Source organism: Marmota flaviventris, chromosome 10, assembly GCF_047511675.1.
Source record: "Marmota flaviventris isolate mMarFla1 chromosome 10, mMarFla1.hap1, whole genome shotgun sequence".
Classification (NCBI taxonomy): Eukaryota; Metazoa; Chordata; class Mammalia; order Rodentia; family Sciuridae; genus Marmota; species Marmota flaviventris.
Genome location: NC_092507.1, coordinates 33,101,070 through 33,126,630, shown reverse-complemented (window position 1 = coordinate 33,126,630; position 25,561 = coordinate 33,101,070). Strand labels below are relative to the sequence as shown.

The window sequence follows — 25,561 nt, the reverse complement described above, 5'->3', positions numbered from 1 at the left end:
AGTCAAATATCTCTCAGTGGAAAAGGGGTCTCTCCTTTCCACTACCCACCCTTCCCTGTACATCTGGAGGAAAACTAGAAAAAAACAGATATTGGAGGCAAAGGAAGAGAGAATTTCAAAGAGGAAGTGGTTTGCAGCGGCCAGTGGCCACACTTGCCTTGGGCCTCTAATTGGTCTAATGGGGAAAACATTCAAACAGCACCTGGCTTATCCCATCCCTCTTCCAGGAGAAGTTTGGGCCATTCTCTCTCTGCCTTTGTTCCTTGAACACTCTTCTGCAATCTCTTTGTCCTCCTCACCCTCCATATTTTTTTTACCATGCATTATATTATACATAATGGTGGGATTTGTTGTTTTGTATTTGTTTATGATATAACAATATAATTGGCCAATATCTTTTCCTAGTACTTCCCCTTTCCCTCCCCTCTTTCCTCCCTCTGGTCCCTTTCCTTTACTATACTGATCTCCCTTGGATTTTCATGAACCCCTCACCCATCAACCTTTCTTTTTCCTTCTTCCTCTCTACCTTCCACATGTGAGAGAAAACATACAACCATTGACCTTCTGAGTTGGATTATTTTGCTTAACATGTTTTCAAGTTCCATCCATTTTCCTGCAGATGACATAATTTCATTCTTCTTTATGGCTGAATAAAACTCCACTGTGTATATATGCCGTATTTGCTTTTGCTTTTTCTATTTTTTTTTTTTTTTTTGGTATCAGGGATTGAACTCAGGGGCACTTGACCACTAAACCACATCCCTAGCCCTATTTTGTATTTTATTTAGAGACAAGGTCTCACTGAGGTGCTTAGCACCTTACTTTTGCTGAGGCTGGCTTTGAACTCGTGATCTGCCTTCCTCAGCCTCCCCAGCCACTGGGATTTCAGGCATGTGCCATTGAACCTAGCCTTTCATCCATTTATGAATACCAATCTCTAGATTCTTAATCTTTTAGTATTCCTTTTTTCCCCCCCTAGATTTTGGCTTTACCAAAATCTTTACCTCTGCTACTGGTTGCTCCTGGAACCATCCCCTCAGTCAAGTGGTGCCCTAGGCCTGGGGCCCTGGGAGAGCAGAGCTCCTGGGGAAGGTACAACCCGCACAGGCCTGTAAGTCCATCCACAGGCTCAGGTCTGCATTGGTCAGCTGTGCCTTGTTTCTGCTTAGCTCTCACCTGTTTCTTCAGCTACTAACACAGTCTGTGCCCTCTACCATCAGCCAATACACAGCTATTTACCTCGTCATCATCTGGTTTCCTAGGGGGATCTGACCTGTTTATGAAGTCACAGTCCTAGAGGTACTCAGTGGAATGAGTTTGGAAATGTCCCAGCACTTGGAATTCTCTCTGCCCTGCCAGGAGCAGCACTGATTACACCAGCATCTCTTTGCCCATATGTGCTTCTGCAGGTGGCACAAGTAGCATTAGGGCTCTTCTGGCTGCCCCCAACTGTGAGTGGATGGACCTCAGAGACTGGGCAGTGGTATGCCCTGTACTGGCAGCCTCCTCCCACACACGAGGGGAGGGGGAGCAGATACAACTGCAGGGCAGCTCAGGGCTGCGTGGAGCTGCAGGCTGGAGGCTCACCTCCAGGAGTTGTCATTTTGGAACATGACCCACAAATGTTCCAGGAAGTGTAGCTCACTTCCTGGGGGACCAGCTCACGTGGAAGATGGCCCAGTGGACCCAATGTGGTGCTTCTGCTTTGTTTCCTGGTCTATCTCCCCTCTGATCTGTGTCTCAAGGGCACAGGTTTGTTTTTCCTGTTCTTTCTTTCACTCCCACCATTCTCTTCCCTTTGACATTGACCAACCTGCTCACATACCGTGTTTCAGTCTTACAGGGGGCCCTTTGATGGTTCTTCCAGGAGCTGTGCCAGCGTAAGCCTCCTGGCCCCCATGGCTGTGTGAGGCCAGTTCTCTCCATGTGACCCACTCTCCTGTCTCTCCTCAGATCCCAGTCTCCTCGTCCCTTGCCCAGAACCTGTCATCTTCCAGACCTGGTCAGTCTTCTTCTCTGCATCCTTCCCACATGCTTCCTTGGATAGATTCAAGTCTGATTTTAATTAATTCATTTAAACATTTTTTTTATAGTATTGGGTATCAAACCTAGGACCTTGTATACATGCTAGTCAAACACTGTACTACTGAACTACATTCCTAGCCTGGATTCGGATTATTTTAAATAATGGAAAATAAGAATGTGATTGCTAATACATCAGGGTTCAGTTTTACCTTTTTTTTTACTTTGTATCATGTTTTCTTTCTTCCTTGTTAAAATGCTGTTTTCAAATTTAATATTTTTTCCCTTTATTGGTTTGTAAGCTTTTCCCTACTTCCTTCTCTTTCTTCTTCCAGTTTTTATCCTAGTTACTCTAAAAAGTTTAACATGCATTTTTAACATGAGTCCAAAGTAGATCAATATCATTAACCTCTTGTAAAATAACAAAGACTTAGAATGATTTAGCTCTGAGCCCTACTGGTTTTTATGCCAATACCCAGTATTTTAGATGATGATGATGATGATTATCATTATTACTGTTGGCACCAGGGATTAAATCCAGGGGTGCTTAACCACTGAGCCACATCTCCAGGCTTTTTAAAAAATATTTTTTAGTTATACATGGATATATAATATCTTTATTTTGTTTATTCATTTTTATGTGGTACTGAGGATCAAACCCAGTGCCTCACATGTGGCTAGGCAAGCGCTCTCTGCTACTGAGCCACAACCCCAGCCCCATCATCCCCAGCCTTTTTTTGTATTTAATTTAGATACAGGGTCTCACTGAGTTGCTTAGGGTCTCACTAAATTGCTGAGACTGGCTTTGAACTCGCAATCCTCCTGCCTCAGGCTCCCAAGTCGCTGGGATTACAGGTGTGCACCACTGTGTCCGTTAGTTCTATATTAATATCTTAAGCCACAATTTAGACATTGCTTTTAGTACTTTGTAAAGTTAAAATTTTTTTAATTCTATATATTTGCCTTCTTTATTCATTGTTTCTTCTTACATTCAGACTTTCTTCAGGAATAGTTTTTCTTCCTAATACATATTCTTTAGAAATTCCTTTAAAGAGGTTTTGTTGGTGACAAATTCTGTTTTTGTCAGAAAAAAATCTTTTCTTTTGGCCTCTTTTTCTATTTTGTGGTGCTAGGGATTGAATCCAGGGTCTCACACATGTTGGGTAATCATGTACCAATGAGCTACATCCCAGCCCTTCTTTTGGCACCATTTTTAAGGAGATAATTTCATTGGACAATTGTTACCCTTCTACACCTTGAAGATACTGTGTCACTATTTCTGGGTTTTACTGTTGCTATTAGGATGTCAAGTGCCAATTGAGTTGTCCTTTTGTGTGCAGTCTATCTCTTCTCTCTGGCTGCTTTTAACATCTTGTTTCTAGTGTTCTGCAGTTTAGATGTAGTTTTCTTTTTAATTATCCTGATTGGGCTCCACTGGGATTCCTGGATCTTCTGACTGGCATCTTTCATCCATTCTGAAAGACTCTCAGCTCTTCCTTATGGTAATGTTGCCTTTCTTTTTTTTTCTTTCTTTTACTTCAATTAGACATAAATTAAATCATTCTGTTCTTTTTTTTTTTTTTTGTCTTTTACTATATCTTTGTCTCTCTGGGCTATAATTCCAACAACTTTTTTTCTTTCTTTTAATTTACAAATTCTCCCTTTAGAAATGTCTAATCTATTGTTCAATCTGTTCACTGACTTTCTAGTTACAATTATTATAGCTTTCATTTCTGGAAGTATTATTTGTGTTTTTAAAAATATGCCTATACACATTTAGGAGACTCTTGCTTTTTTACCTTTTCAAATTCCTCTTTTATTTCTTTATACATATTAAACATTACCATTTTATAATTCTACCATTCACGGTTTTAGTTGGTTTTATTGTGTAATTTGACATTTTTGTGGCTTTTCATGTATTTAGTGATTTGGGGTTGTGAGCTCCTGTTCCTTGGAATGTTATCTATGGGAATTCATAGTTTGGATTTAAAATGTACTCTTCCAGAAAGAATTTGTATTGGCTTCTGCTTGGGATTTGGGACCTGCCATCATGGAATCTTTTAAATGAAAATTTCAGCTACAGTTGCTTTGAACCAGAAATTGAGTGTTAAGTTCTGGACTTAAACCTGAGCATGGGCTTTTGGTTAGAGATTCTCAGGGAAAGACTTTTTTTTTTTTTCCCCCCCTCAGATTTTTTTTCTTTTATTCATCCAGAGCCAAGGCTGACAGATACTTATTTTACCCATCTCCCTATGCAAGGCAGCTTTCCCCCTCTAGTTTAGTTTCCTAATTCATTCTATAACATTTCCACTCTTCCTTTCTTTCTCTCTCTTCTCTTCTCTTCTCTTCTCTCTTCTCTCTCTCTCCCTTTATACTGGGGATTTACCCAGAGGCCTTCTAACACTGAACCACACTCCTGTCCTTTTAATTTTATTTGGAGACAGGGTCTCACCAAGTTGGCCAGGCTAACCTCTAATTTAGGACCTTCCCACCTCAGCCTCCCAAGCTGCTGGGATTATAGGTGTGGAGCTACCACTTCTTGCTCTCTTTAATTTTTAAAAAGATGTGTCTTCAGGGTGCTGGGAGTGTAGCTCAGTGGTAGAGTGCTTGCCTAGCATGTATGAGGCCCTGGTTTCTATTCCTGATACTGGGGGGAAAACAAAAAGATATACTTGAAGTAGAAAATTGGAAGGCAAACATGCTTTTCCTAATGACATATTTTCTTAATTTGGTAATTATTATTTTCACAATATATGGCCATAATTTGGATTGGATTAGCCCTTCATTGGTTATTACAGCAGTATCTCCCATAATATGCTTCTCCATTCCTCAAACTTCAGAGCAAGTGTTTCAATTACTTTAGTTGATTCTTTTGGTTTCTACCTTTTACACTCTGCTTTGATAAATATGCTTATATTGCTTCTTTGATTTATTATTTTCAGGTATTATCTATTTGTCTTCCCACTAGGAGACAAGAGAGTTTCTCTTTTCTTCAGCACCCTCCCCTATTCCAGGCATGCTTGCTATTCTCCCATACCCCCAATTTTGAGTGAATTAATAGTCAGAGTTTATGTTACCATGATTTATGTAACTGCTGGTTGCAGCTGAGCCATGTAGTATACAATGATTCATTTTCCTTTTCAATATAATAATTTGCTTTCCCTGGAGTTAATTATTTTGTTTTTTCATTTGCTTGATTTTATAGGTACATGCTGCTAATTCAGTCTCAACTCTCTAGCTGTTGTGTAAATGTCCTCTCACTAGGTATTTAGACATTCCAACTTCATCAGGTGCCTTCTTACCTGCCCAGTCTTGACTGAGTGCTTGCCAGTTCTGTGGTAGAGCTACTACATGGGGCTTTTGTCCACCATCATTTTGGGGGTTTCTTTTTGCCTCTTTCAAATTCAAATGTCCTGATTCTTGAATCCTATGTCTTTCTTGTTTTACTTCCTCACTTTTTTTTCCCTGGTACAGAGCACCCATTAGTAGCTTCCTGAGACCCATGAACATCTGAAAATGTCTTAATTCCACCCTCTCCCTTGATTGATTGCTTGGCTGGTATGAAGGGTAATATGGATTGTCAACTTGATTGGATTAAGACACTTTTGAGTATGTTGATGAGAGTGTTTCCAGAAATTATTGAAATGTGGGACAGCAAACTAAGGAGGGCAGACCAACCCCAAATAAGGACTGTACAGCCCAATGGGACAGGAGGGCAGAGAAAAAGGGAAATCAACTTGGACACAGGCACCATTTTCTCTCTCTCGGAGGGTGCTTGGACTGACCAGTAACTCGCCAGGGCATTCCCAGGCCTCAGGTCCTAGACTGGGGCTGCATCATTGGTCCTTCTTCTGAGGCTCTAGCTTCTTGGACTGAACAGCTACTGGCTTATCCAGTTCTTTAGTGTGTAGACAGCCATTATAGAACTCCACGGTTTCTGACCGTGTAAGCCAATCTAATAAATCCCCTTTTATAAGTCAGTCAGTCAGTCTGTCTGTCTGTCTGTCTATCTATCTATCTATCTGATCTTCTATCTATCTATCTATCTAATCTAATCTAATCTAATCTATCTAATCTCCTGTGTTTCTGTTCCTTTGCAGACCCTGACTAATACAAATGGGTATAGAATTCTGCACTGGAAATCATTTTCCTTTGGAAGATTAAAAGCCCTGGTTCATGTCTTCTGGCTTCCAGCTAGCTTCTAACTTCTAGCTATTGCTGAGAAGTCCAATGCAATTGAGATTTGTTATTATTGTTTGATAGTTTTAGATCCTCTAATACCAAAGGCTAAATGAAGAAGCCATTTTTTTTCCACTGTGATACATGGATGATTAAAAAATTTTAAAAATTATATGCTGTATAATTTTCATATATGCTCAAGTTTGGATCAGGAATGTCCCTCAAAGGCCCCTGTGTTGAAGTCTTGGTCTTTGACCTGTGGTGCTATTGGGAGGTGGTGGAAACACTGGGAGATGGGCCCTTGTGGGAGAAAGGTAGGTTATTGGGGGCATGTTCGTAAAGGAGAAAATGGGACCTTGGCACCTTCCTTTCCCTCTGCTTCCTAGCTGCCATGGGGGTAAACAGGCCTCTGCTACCATGTACGTCCACTCATGGCATACTGTGTCACCACAGGTTCAAAGCAACAGGGCCAAATGACCATAGGCTGAAACCTGTGGAACTATGAATCAAAAGAAACCTTTTCTCCTTTAAGTTGATTATCTCAGGTGTTTTGTCATAGTGGTAGGAAGCTGACCAACATAACAAAAAATTTACCATCTTAAATATACAGTTCTGTAGCTTTCAGTACATTCACACTGTTGTACAATTACCACCCAAATCTCCATCCATCTTCATATAAGCCAACTAAAACTTTGTACACATTAAACACTAACTCCCCATTATTCTTTATTCCCCAGTCCCTAGAAACCATCATTCTACTTTTCTTTTCTTTTTTTTTGGTACTGGGGATTGAACTCAGGGGCACTCGACCACTGAGCCATATCCCCAGCCAGCCCTATTTTGTATTTTATGTAGAGAACAGGGTTCTCACTGAGTTGCTTAGGGCCTCACTAAGTTGCTGAGGCTGGCTCTGAACTCATGATCCTCCTGCTTCTGCCTCCCGAGCTGCTGGGATTACAGATGTACACTACTGTGCTCGGCTTCATTCTACTTTTATGTCTATAAATTTGACTATTCCAGGAACATAATTTAAATGGAATTATGTATGCACTGTTTGTCCTTCTGTGACTTGATTATTTTACTTAGCGGAATGTCCTCAAGGTTTATCCTGGTTGTAACATGTGTCAAAATAAATGTGCTTGCCAGGCACAGTGGTGCACGCCTGTAATCCCTGCAGTTCATGAGGTTGAGACAGGAGGATTGCGAGTTCAGAGCCAGTCTCAGCAATAGCGAGATGCTAAGCAACTCAGTGAGACCCTGTCTCTAAATAAAACATAAAATAGAGCTGGGGATGTGGCTCAGGGGTTGAGTGCCCCTGAGTTCAATCCCCAGTACTAAATCATCATCACCATCATCATCATCATCATCATCATCCCTGGTACCAAAAATAAATAAATAAATAAAATGTGCTCAAGATGACATCAGTTCCATTTGTCTTAAGTCCTGGTGTTGTGTGTATGACAAGCAGCAGCCAGTTGTGATGACAGATGATAGAGCCAAATAACTATCAAATTTGTTGATATTTTCCCATTTATAAACCATCCTTAAAGAAAATCATATATGGGTCACACCATTCTCACATAGTCCAGGAGACCGACCATGCCACCTAGATTCATGTTTTCACCAATAAAGAACTGGAAGTTTTTAAAATTAGCAAGGATGTGCTTGATTTGTTCTGTAGCTCCTGTCTGAAAAGGTTTTACTCTCTGGTGATCTCTGTTCTATAAGTTTGCCTTTGATTGATTTCATCTAATCTTTGATGTATTTCTTGTATGTTTCTTTTGTGAAGCTGGTTTCCTGCAAATGGTGGTTCATGACAATATCAACACCAGTGATTACCGTGCTTTCCATACCTTTGCCCTTGGGTCTTTCAGCTGAGGCATTTCCACCAATCAGCGAGTCATCAATGTTACCCTCTGTCCTACTGACCATCTTGCCCTCCAGCTCCAGGAACAGCCTGTCCAAGACCTCCTGGATCTTGTAAATGTCGGAGAACATCTCATAATGGCTGATGAGGTCCAGGTAGATAATCATGATGGCGACTGGAGGGCAGCACTAGCTTAGCAGGAGCCTGGAGATCAGAGCTGAGGGCCGGGGATGGTGGGGGTGGAGGGGCAGGGTGGGGGTGGTGGGGGCGTGCAGGGGGAAGAGCTGGCGGAAAAAGTGGATTTTTCTGTTTCTGCAAAAAAAGTCATTGAAATTTTGATAGGGATGGCCTTGAGTCTGTAGATCACTTTGGGTAGTATTGACATCTTTAACAACATTAAGTCTTCTAGTCCATGAACATGGAAAATCTTTTCATTTATTGGTGCCTTCTTTCATTTCTTTCAGCAATGTTTTGTAGTTTTAAGTCTTTTGACTCCTTAAGTTTATTCCTTAGGGTTTTTTGTTTTGTTTTGATACTAGGAATTTAATCCAGAGGTGCTTAACCACTGAGCCATATCCCCAATCCTTTTTATTTTTTGAGACAGGGTCTCACTAAATTGCTTAAGGCCTTGCTAAGTTGCTGAGGCTCCTCTTGAACTTGCTAGCCTCTTTCCTCAGCCTCCCAAGTTGCTAGAATTAAAGGCATGTGCCACCATACCCAGCAATGGAATTGATTCCTTAATTTCCAGCTTGTTCACTATTAGTATATAAAGAATACAATTGCTTTTGTACATTGATTTTGTATCCTATAATTAGGATTTAAAAATTGTTTTTTGTTTGTAGATGGATTCAATACCTTTATTTTATTTATTTACTTTTATGTGGTGCTGAGGCTCAAATCCAGTGCCTCATACATGCTAGGCAAGCGCTCTATCACTGAGCCACAACCACATCCCTGTAATTCGGATTTTTGATTCTCTATATGCAATCTCTCTCTATCCCGCCCTTGGAAGTTTGGAGGAGTTTTTTCTTTGTACTTTTGCGATTTGAGATTTCATGATCATAGACTTGATGTGGGTACTTGTAGCCATTATATTGGATACTAGGTAGATCTAAGAGTTCTTAGATTTTTTTTTTCTCCTGTTTTCAGCCCTATCTTCATCTGTACTTCCAGAGATATCTGCTACTGATAATTCCTGAGACTTCTGAGGGTTTTGTGGTTTATATTAGGTTCTCCTGTCCTCCCCTCCCCCATGTTTACCATTTCTGGTTTAGGATTTAGGCTTCTTGGGTTTATTTAATCAGTTCCCAGCTCTCAAAATTTTGTCTCTTACTCCTTTTGTGTTCTCCTTTTTTCTTATGGTTTATTTATGCCATTTTAGTTTATTTTAAAGTAGCCATCTTTAGTAACTGAAAAGCAGGTGTGTCTTTTAGATCTGTTAGTTGATTGTCATGTGTATGAAAATTCAATATAAATGTTTAAATTTAACATAAACTTTTATATTATATTATTTAATATAATTATATTATTTAATATAATTATTATTAATATAATTATATATTATTATATTAAATAAGAGAAATTTAACAATTTCTCTTACTCAGATAAAGAATTCTTAAATACCAACTGAACTGGCCAATTTCCTTCCTTTTTTTTTTCTTTTTTGTAGTTGTAGATGGACATAATGACTTTATTTTATTAATTTATTTTTTTCTGTGGTGCTGAGGGTTGAACCCAGTGCCTCATGCATGCTAGGCAAGTGCTCTACCACTAAACTATAGCCCCAGCCCCCCAATTTCTTATATAACTTGAGAATGTATATTTTGAGCTGACTTGTCTTGGTGGGCCATGTTCAAAATCAGAGGTCAGACGTAGGCATTCCATGATCATGGTGCACAATTGACACAAATGAATGCTGCTTGAGTAAAACCTTTCAGCTACTTCCCCCCAGTGATAATATTGTGAATACCTACCATACATGAGACAACTGACATTTTCCCTAATCCATAGCCATGGGATGTTTCAGTTTATCCAGGTCTCTAAATTTTATTCCTGAACACAAACCAGCACAAATGAAATACTTGAACTATACTGGATTACTTTTCATAGATAAACCTTACACCTTTGGATGTATCCATTGTCTTTATGTAGATACCTAAAGAATGTTTCTTTATTGCCTGAAATGTCTATAAGTTTTTCCATCTACTGTTATGCAGCATTCCGTTCAAAAAGATCCATGTGGTAAATTTCTCATAGAATTTGGTGTCAGGCAAAGGCTTGTTTCTCCAGGAAAAAAACTTCCTTTTGCCATACAAGGAGAACTATTTAAATAATAATATTTTCTTATTTCCCCTTTTATCTTGGCTATTAGTAATTCAGAGGCATCTGGAGTTATAACTAATTCATCGATTATTTCTTTTGTAATCATTTCTCTCCCCCTTTAATAGTTTCTCATCTTTTGGTCTTCATTTTAATTGTACAGATCCACAATCCCTTGACCACAATTCTAAAATGCAGAAAGATTTAAAAAAGGAATGCTTTTTTAAATTCATGAAGCTTAGGGTGAATATTCATATATCACTACAGAATACTAAAACATTTAATTTTTAGGGCACTACCCTGCACCCCTTTAACGACATTACATAATATATAGTATGCTCTCTCTAAAGCCTGAAAGATTCTCAATTCCAAATTGTAGCTAACTTGGGATTTCAGACAAGAGATGTGGAAATGTGAATGTTTGAATGTAGGGTGATCCTCACATATCTTTTGGAGTGCAAGCATGTGGCTTTGAGAAGTTCTCAGAGGGCCATAGTGGATGTGACCTAATACAAGAGGAAGCTAAAGAGAGACCTGCTTGTGGTTGCCATTGGTCCCTTCATCCCAATGCCCATCTCCCTAGTCACTGATGACATTACCTGTCTCTTGATCTTCTTGTGTTCGGATTTTTTTGGACAGTTTCAGAGCAGCTTCAAGGTCATAAACTTGAGAGCGGGTGAACTTCAGTTCCCTACGGAGTTCATTAATTTCCTTGATTAAGGAAACATTTTCCTTTAGAAAAGAAGGAACAAGAGTGAATATGTATGAATGAGTGACTGTTGGACACAAGGCATGGGATTGAAGGGGTGGGAATGGACAGTGTTGGTCTGGACCCAGGTTAACTCTCTGGATCTCCCTTGGGGTGTGAGTATATTTGGCTTTCTCATTGTTCAGCCTCTCAAGGTAATAGCTAACTTACTTTCTTTCAGGTGAGCTCAGCACGATTCCCATCCACCTGAGCTCTTTTGAACAGCATCAATGTTTTCCTAAGTACTTTTTATACAACTTTAATGTATTTAAGCATCATAATAACCCTATGGCTAGATTCTATTACAATCATACTTTTTTTGGGGGGGTGCAGAGATTGGACCCAGGGTATCACACACACTAAGCATACTATGTCCAGCCCCTATGATCACAATTTTATAGAAGAGGAACCTCAGGCACAGAGGTTGTGTAACTTAGCAAGTGACTGAGTAAGAATTCTAAGCCTAGTGGTCTGGTTCCAGAGCTCTTAAATACTGAGCTATCCTTTATTCATTTTTTCCCATTCATTTGTTGAACCTACATTTATGGGGCATCTGCTATGTCCCTCAGAATGCAGACTTCAGAAATAAAGCATGATCCCTGTCCTCAACATCATTCTATTTAGTAACACAGAAAAATAATCCGATAATTAACATCAACTGTATCCATTGGAAATTCACTTCTCTTTTTTGTGTGTTTGACAAATATCCATCCATCCCGCTCCCCGCATCCACTTATCCATCCATCTCCATCCAATACCTTATACTGAATACCCATCATGCACCAGCCACTGTGATGATCCTGGCATTTTCAAAGTGAGACCTGGCCTCTGCTCTTGGTGGGGCATATGGGCCCATTTTAGCATGGAGCCACCTTGCTAAGGTGGAGGATAGGTCACAGAGGAAAGGCACTTAGTCAAGCCTGAATGGCGAATGGATTGCTAGGAACTGACCCCTGAGCTGAGGCTTAAAGGAGGTTCTCAAGAGAGGGTAAAGGGTGTCCCAGAGAACTGGAATAATAGGAGTCAGGACAGAGAAGTGTGAAACGGTTGACATAGGGGGATGGTAGCAGTTCTGTGTCACTATGAGATGGAAGAGGGGAGTAGAAGAGAGCATGAATGAAATTTACTACAGGCCAGCTGCTGGGGTGCTGTGTGCTGGGACCAGATAGTCTCTTCTCCTTTTCCCACACCTCAAGCTTCTACCTTCCATTTCATATTTAGCATAGGGGCCCCAGGTGGCACTAACGAGGAGGCCCCACGGGTCTCCTGCTTTGTTCCTAGGGCCCCTGGCCTCAGAATTCAGTTTGCCTATCATAGAGCCCCACCTAGGACTGTGAATAAATCATCTGAGCATCTTGTTAAATGAAGCTGCTGATTTGGTGGGTCTTGGGTGGGGCCTGAGAGTCTGCATTTTTAACCAGCCTCCCAAGGGATGTTGCTGTGGCTTGTCTGCAGGCCACACTTTGACTAGCAAAGTCTTGCAGGTCAAATCTACATGAAATGGGCCTGCTCCAGGAAAGAACTTGGGGCACAGTCTTAGAAGTGGGGAGTATGGGTCAGGGCTGGGCAGATCTCAGGCACCCTTCTCACTGAGCTGTGCTAGATAAGCCCTTCTCTGCTAAGGGTATGTGCCCCTCAAGCCAGGAAAGAGCTGGGACTGCTGAAGATATCCCAGATTCCTTCCCTCCAGAGACTCTTCCTTTAAAAATAGATCTAGACTTTTAGAGGCTCAATATATCACTTACTTTCAGTTTTTCTCACTAAAAAAAGATTCCCTCACTCTTGGATGAAATGCCCAACCCTCACTGCCAAACCTGTTGTTCCCCAGGCCAGGCTTTGTGTCTATTTTTCTGTGTCAGCAGATTTTCTCCATGCAATGCTTTACCCTTCTAACCAATCCAGGCCTTGGTGATGAATTGCCTACATTTACTTTCCAGATGCTGCCCAGTGAAACTCTCTGATAGTCCCCTCCCCTGGAACTTCCCCATGCCAACTTTATATCATTGACATGATTGATTTAATATATATTTATTGCTAAAACCCTGGATCCTGCCCTTGCATGTAAGAAGTGCTCAAAAAATATTTGTGGGATGGATAAGCAAATCAATATGAATGCATTGCACACCAGGTTGAAATAAGAGAATATACTTACTAATAAAGAAATTAAGGGGTAAAGGTCAGGTAGAGGAGACTAGAATAGAAGAAGGTCTTAAAAAGAACCACAAGAAAGTCACCGGCAAACTTGCTCTCTTGGGAGCTCTCTCTAGGTTGGTTTTGCTTAGCTTCACTTCTGCTTCATCCAATAAAGTAATAATGGCAATCAGAATGAAGACTAGAAACTCAAAGTACCACTAAAAAAAAAATTTTTTTTTGTAGTTGTAGATGGATAGCATGCCTTTATTTTGTTTATTTTTATGTGGTGCTAAGGGTCGAACCCAGTGCCTCACATGTGCTAGGCGAGCACTCTGCCACAGAGCTGCAGTCTCAGCTCCTCAAGGTACCATTTTGAGCCCTCTCAGGTTACATCTGTAGTTATTTCCTTTTCTTGGTCATTTCCTTTTATCACAGAATCCTACTGATTTTGTGCTGGAGCTGCACCTTGTATTCACCTTGCTGTGATTATAACTGGCTCTTGGTCCCTCTCTCTCCTCTAGGACTGTTGTGGTCCCACGGGAGCCCTTGCCCTAGTTTCTCCCTTCCCCCTCTACCACCTACACCCTGTGACTGGGATTTCTGGCTCCGGGTATATTTTGGTATGATTGTTAATGATCCCACTGCCAGCCTTTGACACTTCCATGATCCTTCCTTGCCTAAATGGGCATCTCCAGGGCATGATTCCATCCTTATTAGAGTGTGATTGAGGCCCATGACTCAATGAAAACTGATTCTCTTGTTTTTTGACCCTTCCTTCCTTCCTTCATCCCAAAACCAAGTCATCTATTAACCAGTTGTTCTTGAAACTTGCTGTGCGCTCGTCAATGTGCTGAACAGGGAAGGTTCCTCTAGGCTCTAATGCAGAGAGATGCCATCAGAGTTAGAAGCAGGGGCCCAACCCAGTGTGAGGAAGGTTCTCAGGGGAGACTGAGGTTGGAGAAGAGTATTCCAGGCCTGGAGCCAATAGGGAGCAAGCAGAACAGAAACACTAAAAGCTTGCTATTAAGAATAAAAACAAGAGTAATCATAATTGCAAGGGTCAACTGAATTCTCACAACATATCAAACATTTTACATAATCACCTTATTTCATCCTTACAACTACCTTATAGAGTAGGCATTATAGGACTTGTTTTGGATGTAGAAATAATGCAGAGGATAAATGGTAGCTCCCAAGGGATGTTGCTATGGCTTGTCTGCAGGCCACATTTTGACTAGCAAAGTCTTGCAGGTCAAATCTACATGAAATGGGTTTGAAGATGCCTGTCTGCCTCCAAAGTGCCCTGTTCCTCCATGACTGCTGCCTTCAGACACTACTCCATCACCACTCATTTACCTCCATTCCAATATCTTGCATAGTGTGATGGCCAACGACATCCCCAATGAGTACAGGTTGGGTTCTTTATAAAATGTTTTCAAGGGTGGCCACTGTTCTGAGGAGTCCAAAGATCACACTCAGGTCAACTGTATGTACATTTGGTAGCTTTGTGAATTAAAAATTAACACACCAGGCTTCCGAGCCCTGTGTTCTGATAGCTCCCTGGTCAGGATAGCTTTTACAAACTCCTACAGTTCTCCAGACCCATCTAACTACTCAGCTGCAGGAAAAATCTGACCTGAGCCTGGGAAATGTGAGAGAGACTGACTTGGCTAGAGGATGCTAAGGTCCATATATATGGAGGTTTCTAAACAAAGGGACTATACCTAGCTAGGGTGACCAGAACTGCCATAGGCCTTTGGAACAGCCTGATGACTCTGGCTGTTCTTTCAGACACCCTTGATGGGCAGGGCAGGGAAAGAAATGTCTGTAGCACCACCTTCTGGCAGGCTCAGAGTCAACTATCTTTTGAAAAAAGCAAGCAACAGATGCATTCATTGCTCCAGTAACTTGGAAACCTGGCATCCGGTGGTGTCTTTCTGGAACCCACAGTCGATGGCATCTCCATCTGTCTAATTGCACAAAATGAACCACCTCAGACTCCTTTTCTGCTCTTCTTTTCACCTATATCCTGTGTTTAAGACATTTCTATTTGTCATTTCTGCTCTGAATTGCCTTCTGACATCATAATTTGCTCCTTTCTAAGGGGCAAATGCCCTCTCATTTACCTTTAACACAATAGCAATCTCCTAATGAGTTTCCCTGCCGCCTGACTCTTTCTCTACCTGACTATGGAGTACCTCCAGTCTGTCTACCATGCCAAAGGAGTCCATCTTTATGAAACAAAGATAACATCCCTGCCAGCTTAAGAAGTTTTTCAGGTCATGGATGTGCTCAGGATGAATCTCATGATCCTGGCATGGTGTGGAAGGCCCTTTTCAACCAGACTGTAGACTACCTACCATTTCAATGGGCCCTTTCTCTCTGCCCCCAACACTTTGCAACAAACTGAGGTCTGTGGACTCATGGAGTCTGCAACTACCTCTTCCCCCCAAGACCCTCTCCTTTCTTTTTCTCAGGTTATTCTCTCTTCCCCCACTTGGTCCCTGACTACCCTCTATCTACCCTGAGCTCAGCTCAAATGCCACCTTCCCTCAGAAATCTTCCATGAGTTTCCAAGGCATAATTGCACTTTGCTTCCCCCCCATTAGCCCACTGCACTGGGATATACTAAATGGAGAAGAGATTACTTGAACCTGGTCCAAGTTTCCTGGGAGGAGCTTCTTGAGGGTAGGGACACCCTCACATTCATCTTGGAATCTTCCATGGCTGACACAAACCTTGCTGTATACGAGGCTCTCAGATGTGAACTGAATGAATGTGTGTCCTAGATGTTTGTATTCCATAGCAACTCTAATTTCCATATCTGCAAGTATGCTGAGAATGCAGCAGGGAGGCCCCGAGCTCCTATCTGAATATACAAATGAGAAAGTGGCCTCATTTTTTGTTATTTTCTAATGAGTAGCTCTCAGATGCCATGTCCATCCCAGCTTTCCTCAGCCTTTTGGATTGAGGTGCCAGGGACCCAGCAGCTGCAGACACAGTTTCAGCAGGCTCCTGACAAACTCTTGCCAAAGGAGCAGGAGCACTTGACCACCAGCTGGGGGTCTGGAATCAGTTGTGCTGTCCCTTCACCCACCCCCAGAAGCAGCTACCCTGGCCCTTGTTATGAGGGGTTTCTAGGCTCTCTCACTTGGTTTCTACCTTGGTTCCTATATGCAGTCTTTGTTAAGAAGAAGGGAAGGGAAATGACATTTTTTTTTTTTTGTCTTTGCTTTGCTTTCTTTTCTTTTTTTTTAATTGTTCAAAACATTACAAAGCTCTTGACATATCATATTTCATACATTAGATTCAAGTGGGTTATGAACTCCCATTTTTACCCCATGACATTTTTTTTGAACACTGATTCTGTCCCAGGCCAGTGCCTTGTACATTACAAAGGTTATCCTGTTCAGTCCTCATAGTAACCACGGAGGTTAGTGTTTTCCTCTCCATTTTATAGATAAGGAGGGCATCTCCTGGAGAAGTCAAGGAATTTACCCATGGTCTGCTGGCCAAAGAGTGGCAGAAGCAGCATAACTCAGATCTACACAGTGACAGTGCCCATTTGCCTTCCATATCCTGTCTGGGAACATGATTCCAAGCTGAGGTTTGCTTGTATAAACCCTGCCATCTGGCCTGGCCCTGGCCCAGTCCTCCTTCAATTTTAACATCAAATAAGGAAACAATTTTTAGCATCCAGAACAGCAGTTCGAAAGTTTTCCTTTAAAAAAAAACAAACCTTCCTAACTTTTTGCAAACAGAATCCTACACAGAGCCCCACTGTGATCAGCAAGGAGCCTCTCTGGTTGAGGGGGAATGAACTCTGAACCTGCCCACAGGGCCCCTTTCTTGTTCCCTGTTGTTATCTGAGTCAATTCTCTGGATCCACAGGACTGCAAAGCACCTAGGCTTACAATGCTGCTTGGGAAGACGCTCTTCTGGGGACTGGGCTTGTGGGAGGGGCTGGGCTGGATAGGAGCTCTGCTGTATCTCCTTTTCTCCCCATCCCCACCTTGGCTTGGGGGGAACAGGAAAGGAAAAGAGGACACGATGCCTGCCCTGTCAGCCTCGTGTGGACTCCTGCATCCTATGACCAGCCTGTGGTCTTCAGTTCCTTTCTTCTCCCCTTTTAGGACTGACATTTGCTTTGGACATCTTGCTTGGCATAGAGAAAGGGACCCAGTCTTCAGAGGACCTCTCCGGCCTGTGTGCCAGTACAGGCAGGGCACTTGAGAGTTCAGCTATGACACCTGCTGACAAATATTCCTCTGTCATTCTGGTCCCACTGCCCAGTTTGCTGCATTCCAGGGCCCAGGAATCTCTCAGTGCTCTGGGCACTTAAGGCCCCTTGCAATGGCTCTGTGTGGGGCTGTTGGTGCCAAGGGTCCTGCCTACTGGATCTACTCCCCTTTCTGGGCCTCTGACTGCTTTTGTGGCCCAGAGTTGAGTGATGGTTTGATGGAGGAGGTGGGGCTGGTTGTAAAATGACCTGAGACCAGCCATGCCTGGGTCTGGCCTGAGTTGCAATGTGCTCTGCCTAGCTATGTGTGCACTACCCAACTTAGGCTCTAGTTTCAATCCAATGCAACCTGTTCCCATTCCAGCATTTTAATTAGGCTATTAAAGAAATGTAAATATAAGAAGGTATGTGTTTTATAAATGTGATTCTGATGTTCTCTTTTGATATTAATTCACCTTAATTGCCTCAGATGATACTGATATCAAACAGAAATCTGGCAGGAGCCTCCTGACCAGCAGTCCTGACAACATGCTTAAATGAGGTGGCAGTATTGGGGCCAGGCTCTCTGAGCAGCCCTGTGAAGGATCCTGGAGGTTGGGTGTGGAGAATTTATTAAGTCAGAGTGGGGCCAGCTCAGGTGGATGTGGTTTGCTCTGGACCAAGAGATAAGGGTAGAGACCTGCGGCATCAGCAAAGTGAGAAGAGGCAGGTGAGACAGGCGTGTCCTAGCAGGAGTGAGCATCAGAATAAAAAGCAGCAAAACAAAATAAGACAAAACAAGAGTTGGAAACGGAGGAGAGAAGATGGAGAGAGTGACTTAGGAGAGCTAAAATACTGTGGATGAAGGTCCTGAGGGACAGGATGGTGAGAGGAGTGAGTCAGGACACAGGTGTGCTTTGGATAGAGATGGGGCAGGAAGAGGAACAGGGATGCTGGTGACCAACGGGGCACAGAGATGCCTAGGAAGGCTCCTTGGGTGGGCTCTTGGCCATGGTCACAGTCAGGGCAAGTTCTGAGAGGACAGAGGACAGCAGCCAAAAGAGAGCTGTAGGGAAAGCTAGTGGGTCCTCTGGATGCCTGGGGAGCCCCGAGGATGGTGGTCTCGGAGGGACTCATCTCGACAGCTTGGCCTCCTGGTGGGGGCAAGGGTGTGTACCTGCATGATGCGGACGTAGTCAGTGCGGTGCAGCTCGCTCTCCTTGAGCACCTTCTTCTTGATCGTGGCCAGGTTCCTCTCCAGGTGCTCCCGCTGGCGGGCGTACTCCTGCTGCAGGTCTGTGTTCAGCCCTGCCATCTCCACCTGATGGAGCCCAGGGGGTTCTCAGCAAGGAAGGGAGGCTGCAGAGCACAAGGCAGGGCAGGGCTGCAGGGGAGGCTGCTTACCATGTCTGCCCGCTGCACGTACTTCTCAAACAGACCTCGGACCTTCTCCTTCAGCAGCGGGGGCTCCTGGATATATGCCACACAGTTGTGAAGGTCTGTCTTAAACCATTTGACCACTGCTTCCAAGTCCCGCTCCTGCAATTAAAGACATTTACTTTGGGCACAGCGGGCCACACTCCATGTAGAAGGGCAGGGGCTGCAGACGGAGGCAATGGCACAGAAAGGGACAAGAGACATCTCTTCTGGGACTTACAGCTGACTGCCAGGGGACGTACTAGGCATGGAGACCTACAGGGCCTAGTGGCAGCACTGAAACTTTTGTGCACCTGCCTTGGTCAGGCATCTGAACAGCTTACAAGACCTGGTGCTTGATCCTTGAGAGACCATACACAAGGCTTCTTTTATTGGCTCTGGAATCCTTTCAGGACCATGGGGCTTCAAAGATGAAAGGAGGCTCATGTGTCTACTCATATTCCTCTAGAGCCAAGATAGATGGTAACATCACTCTCTGGCAGATCCCTGGCCAGGGCTTGTGCAGCTCCCCTTATGAGCTCGTCTAGTGCTTACCCCTCCTGACAGTTAGGAGATGTGGAAGGGTATGGAGATAACCCCACAGAACTGGGCTGCTTCATCAGCCTATTTGGACTAGTTCCCCCTCTTTAATCATGTTTCTCTGATACATGTTTTCCCTGACCCTGACCTAGAAAGGGTCTTTCCTTTCTTTTCACTCTTCTAGCTCTTTATCTATATTCCATAATTTTCTACCTTGCATTACAATAGGCCCATGCCACAAGTCACCCATTAGCCTCTCCAGCCTGTGAAGGGCAGAATATGAACCAGCTCATATTTGTAGCCCAGCAGCTTCTAGTAAATGTTTGATGTGGAGTAAATGCTTGAGGTGGAGGATGGAAATTCAATCTGATTCAGCAAATGTTACCAGGTGGCTAGTGCTGGGGGTGAAGGTTCAACTATGTCCTGGCCCAGGACCAGAAGACCTTTCTCAGACTGGCTCAGGATGCACTAACGGCTATGGATGCTGGATGAATTTCTTAACCTCCTAATTATTTGGACTGATTATCCTTATTTATAACATAAAGAGACTGGTGTGGATCTCTGAGGTTCTCCTAGCTTCAGCAATCTTTTTGTCATAAAAACCCTTAAATACTGACCACAAATGCCCTGAGAATATTCTTCTCCAGGCCAAACAAGGCAAAAGCTAAGAATGTTCCTCCAGTACTGTCTTCCTACCCCTGATCACTGTTTTGTAGTCTCAGATGAATTCTGAAATCAGGCAGCACTGTGGGCAAATAAAGAACTTAAAATGGGAAAAGTGTTTTAGCAATGGGCAGGCTGTCCCTGAGAAGCCAGCTGCCCACTGCAGGCAGGTGCCAGATTCCAAGTGCAATCGTGCCAGACTCTGAAAATCTTCACACCTTCTGTTTCTCTTTGCGCATCTCTTGATCGGTGGCTCTTAGTTTCTGCCACAGCTCTGTGATGTTCAGTTCCAGTTGCGTGTTCTGTTTATGAAAACGCTCCAGCTCGGCTTCCATCTATAGAGAACAAGGGGAAAGTGCGCCAAGAAAAAGAAGGTGAGAGCTCGCAAATATATTTGAGAACTGAAGTCTTCCAGTGTATATGTGCCCCAAGATCAGGGTATTATTTTTCAGTTTCCACCTGTATCCTCTGGAACGAAGCCTTTCTTCTTACTCCCCGCCATCCTAAAAGCCCCCACCTCCTTGGCTGATGTGGCAATTCAGGGCCATGGATTTCTATGTCATGATGGGAAGTTTCCCACTTGGCCACCTTCTCTTTCCTTAACTGCTGATCCCTTTCTCAAATTCCTTCTAACTCCATGACTCTCAAGTACCGAAGTCTCAACTGTAACATGAGGCAGGTTCTCCAGGGAAGCATCCTCTTTGCTGCTTGGTGTGGTTGTATGAGTGAACCTCACCCTCAGGGGCCGCAGTCATTCTAAAGCAGAAAGCTTAGTCTAAAGCAGAGTTTGAGGGACCAGCATGGCTCAGAGGTATACCCAACCTAAGGCATAAAACTGGAAAGAGCAGGTTAAGTCAAAACCTCTGTCTCATCATTCTATTGAAAAGGTCTTAAAAAGTATAACTGAGGGGTATCCCATCTTCAAAGGAAGATCAAGAAACCACTAGGGAGCTTCTGGAAGATTTTCTGTTCATTGGTTTATTTTATTAACTAAAGATGTGTCAATGAGGGCTGGGTTATGGCTCAGCGGTAGAGCGCTGTCTAGCATGTGTGAGGCTCTGGGTTCGATCCTCAGCACCAAATAAAAATAAATAAAGATATTGTGTCTAACTACACCTAAAAAAATAAATATTAAAAAAAGATGTGTGAATGATAACTGAAACTTCCCATTAGGATGAGATGGGCTGTGTGTGAGCTTGCAATGAACTGAATTCCTGCCAAAGCAAAAGGTGATACTTGATTTGCGCCCGAAATTTGGTGGACACTAGGATTCCTGTTACTAGGGACGCTCAGTGGCAGGGAATGCTACAGCTCATTGGATATTTTTCATGGCTGGGTGGAGTAGCCTCCAAATCTATCCCAGGCCCTTTGCTCAGATTCAAGGCTCTTGTCTCTGTGGGCTACCAGAGGCCCCACTGAGTCACATCCATGTTCTAGACATAAAAAGGGATGCTTTTAGAATTATATTTTCTTTGTTACTGGGAACATTGTATTTTGACAGAATAGCCCTTTGACACAATAACCTGGCATAAAGGTGGCACTCAATACATACCTGAGTGAATGGATGGCAGTGTGAAGGACAAAGGGAGCCATATGGGTGGTGCAAGGAGAGGGTGAAATGACCTGCCTCCAGAAGAGGAGTGATAAGCAGGGAGTGTTAGCAAAGCTATGCAGAGCCACCTTGCACAGGATGCACACCAAGGGTTGTTTCGGCACAGCTAGAGAAAGAATGTGCCCATTAGAAAGGTCCACCTAGCTGCTGTGGGCTTAGGGACGTAGAACTGATTAAGAGGGAGTCTTGTCTTCCGGAAGCCTTAGGACCAGAGGGATAGGAGAAGTAAGTGGGAAGTGAGGGTGGAATGGGAGAAACAGAGAAGGTGAGCAGGTGGCCCCCAGAAAAGGGATGCTTCAGCTGGCTGTCGTAGGAACAGTAAATATTAGAGAACGAAAGGGAAGAGAGAATTGCAGGCAGAGAGCAGCCTACACACAGGGGACCAGAGGCGTGGCAGCCTGGTGTATCTTTACCAGTGGTTCCAGGTGGCTGCAGGAGGGGGCAGCAGGAGAAGGGGAGGAGAAGGGAGCTGGGAAGGTCACCTGAGCTGGGTCACGAAGGACCCAAAGGTAGAGGATCAAATGTTGAGAAGTTCGGCTTTTATCTTGAAAGCTCTGGGGGCTGCCAAGGTTTTGCCAAGAGTGGCATGAGCTGCCTGATTTCTTAGAGGCCCTCATGCAGAGGTTCCAGTGAAAAGAGCAAAACTGGGTCCAGGGATACCAGCCAGGAGGCTGCTGCTGGGGCCCAGGCGAGAGATGATAGTGTCCTTGACCAGGCGAAATGTAAGAGAGAAAGGGGTTTCTCCAATTTGCAGGGCTACCAAAAGTCATACCTGAGTGCCTATCGTCAACTGTGCCTCTCTACAATCTTAAGTCAGTAATGACAAGTTGAGTTAGAGTGGAAGAGAAATAACAGGACAACATTTTAAAAATCTCTGCTCTTTTTTTCCCCTAAGGCAAACCCTCAAATTACTATTTTATAGAAAAAATTATGAAATACGTAAAATTTGAGTATTTGTCTAGACTGCCAGAAGGCTAGCTTAGTAGTTGGAAGAAGCATCCTTTTCCTAGCTCGGCTTCCATCTATAGAGAACAGGACTCCATCTATGTTCCCATGTTATTCATCACACTCAGTAATTCTCAATGCAATGGGGGAGGGAGAGGGTGCATCCCCACTTCCTGCTCCTACAGGATATTTGGCAATGTCTGGAGACATTTTGGGTTGTAATACCCTGGGCAGGGGATACAACTACCTCCAGTGGGGAGAGACTAGGGATGCTGCCAAATGCCCTACAATGCAGAGAACAGCCCCCACAACAGGTAATCAATAGGTTGATGTTGAGAAACCCTGTACTAGATGAATAAATCAATAATTGGAAATTCAAACAACAAGGTTCCAGAAACCTTTCCCCTAGGAAGGAGAGAGGGACCTGGAGTTGACAGTGAAAAGCTGGAAAAGTGTAAATGAGGGATGGTACCTGAACCAAGGAAGGCTATATGTTCTTTCAGAGGTCTCAGCCATACACATGAGCCAAGGGTTGAGGCCTCCTTCCTACAGAAGAGGAACTTCACAGGAGATCTGCAGTGGGTGGGCAGAATAAGTCTGATCCCCAGAGGAAAATTCCAAGGTCAGAGGCCCCTGGAAGGAACCAGACCCAGATATCAGCTCTGGTGGCATCTGGCATGGGGTGGAGGTAGGAGGGACCTTGTTAAAATCATTCTCAAGACACAAGCATATACCCTGCTGAGTATCAGTGCCATGCTTGGCCCCTGTTACTGCTTGGGAAAGTAATAATCCCCCATGTATGTTGGGGTGGAAGGTTAGCTGAGCTTTAGCAAACTGTGATCTTAAATCCAGGTGACAAATGTCAAATGAGGAAAGAAAATTAGGACAGTGATTTTCAGGGTTCTGTGGCATACTGACCTTCCAGGAGAAAGGGGGCTCCAATCTTTCTCTTCTTGGGATGCTGCTAGAGTCTGAATATATGTGTTCTTCCAGAATTTATATGTTGAAACCTAACCCCCAAGGTAATGGTATTAAGTGATGGGGCCTTTGGCAGTTGATTAGGTCACAAGGGTTTTTGATTCTCTTAATGGAATCGGTGCCCTTATAGAAGAGGCCTGAGGGAGCCTGTCAGCCATCCCCCTTTGCCCTTCTGCTTGAGGGCACAGAGCAGTTGGAACTATGAGATGTAGGCCCTTCCAGATATGGAATCTGCTGGCCCCTTGATCTTGAACTTCTCAGCCTTTACAACTGTGAGCAATTAATTTCTGTTGTTTGTAAGTTACCTGGTCCAAAGTGTTTTATTACTAAAAGGAGTAATCAGTTGCCATTTTGGGGCCCTGAAGTCATTCCAGAATGGTAGGAGGCCCTGAGAAGGCAGCTCTGTAGTCAGGTGAGTTCAGAGAGAACAGCCTACAGCTGCTAGGGACAAAGTCACTGCCACAGTCTCTAGATTCCTTTGTGCCCCCATCCTTGGACCAATCCCCACCTAGTTTCTTTACTGAACCTCCTAGAGAAAAGGAGTCTTTTCACTGGACTGACCAGCACCTGATTCTAGCAGGGTCATTAGTGGTGACATACTTGTACCTATTATCCTTACTTAGCACAACCAACTAGAAGATGGAGGGGGAAGCAGGATCCTATTTTGTCTAGAGTGGTCAGAGAAGGTTCCCTTGAAGAGGTGACATACAAGCTGAGACCTGAAAGATGCAAAGAAGCCAATCATGTGACAATTTGGGGGAAGAGCCTTCCAGGCAGAGGGAACAGCCCTGCAGAGATCTCAGGATGGAAAAAGCTTGGCTTGTTGTAGGATCTGTCAGAAAACTGGTGAATGGAACAGGAAACAGAAGCTTGAGATGAGACTGGAGAGCTAGGGAGACGCCAGGTGGTGCAGGGCTTGTGGGACTTTGGATGTTATATTCAGTGTGGGATAGGACACCATTCATTAGGGCACTTTTGCTCTGACCACTCCCTGGAGACCAGGCTGAAGCCTGGAGTAGAGACCAGATAAGAAATGGTGGAGGCTTGGGTGAGGATAATAGCAGCAGGGAGGAACAATGGATTTGAAATATCTTTTGAAAATTGATTAGATAGATGTTAGTGATGGTTTGGATATAGGCTTAAGAGAAGGGATGAATCAAGAAAGACTTCTAAATTTCTACTTTAAGTAACTGGGTAGATCACAGTACCATTTTCTTTTCTTTGTGCATGTGAGATAAGCACTCTACCAAGTGAGCTATATCCCCAGCACCTCCACTGTACCATTTTCTGAGAAAAAAAAGAAACTGGAGAAAGGGTGAGGTTTTAAAATCAAGAATTTGGAGAGGAAAATGGAAGAAAAATAAAGAATTCAATTTTAGATCAACCACAGACCTCACCGTTAGCTACTTTCTGCCCACTGAGGGGAGGCTGTGAGGTAAACACATGTCACAAGGGAATGCAATGTGTAGGGGTCCAGGGGACAAAGGGGAACACTTATACCTCACTGAACTCTCAGAAACCCTTGTCCAACTGATCTTGCTTCTAATCTCTCCTCTCTCAACCTTCATCCTGTTTGCTTTACAGAATATATTCTTAACTGTGTCCTTCTTGGCTCAAGAGTCTTTGAGGACTTCTTATTTCTTATCAGATTAAGTCCAAACACCATGCCCTGGCCTGGGCCCCACCATTTCCAGTTGAGAAACATTGAACTGGTGGGTTGTGCCGGGTGGTGAGGCGGTTGGCTGAGTATACACTGCCCTCTGGTGGTCGAAGGCCTGGGGCTGGTGTGCTGAGGTAGGCAGGGCCCCAACCTACCCAGAGCCCTACAGCAAGCCTAATTCTGAAGCATTTTACTTTCACACTATTGGGCCCTCAGTTGCGCCAGGGCTTTCCTCGTGGCATGGTCTGTGGAGTGGAGGC

The 25,561-nt window shown here is 43.6% G+C and overlaps 1 protein-coding gene and 1 pseudogene across 1 annotated transcript in view; both read right to left on the bottom strand.

Moving 5' to 3' along the window:
* Cfap57 (cilia and flagella associated protein 57) overlaps nucleotides 1-25,561 on the bottom strand; it is a 70,072-nt gene that overhangs the window by 2,013 nt on the left and 42,498 nt on the right. The window contains exons 19-22 of the mRNA XM_027937638.3: nucleotides 20,325-20,441; nucleotides 18,892-19,026; nucleotides 18,665-18,808; nucleotides 10,987-11,119 (exon numbers count right to left, since the gene is read on the bottom strand). Of these exons, the coding sequence (XP_027793439.2) occupies nucleotides 10,987-11,119; nucleotides 18,665-18,808; nucleotides 18,892-19,026; nucleotides 20,325-20,441 (529 nt within the window). The remainder of the gene's footprint in view (nucleotides 1-10,986; nucleotides 11,120-18,664; nucleotides 18,809-18,891; nucleotides 19,027-20,324; nucleotides 20,442-25,561) is intronic.
* On the bottom strand, nucleotides 7,733-8,245 carry LOC114094465 (translationally-controlled tumor protein pseudogene; annotated as a pseudogene).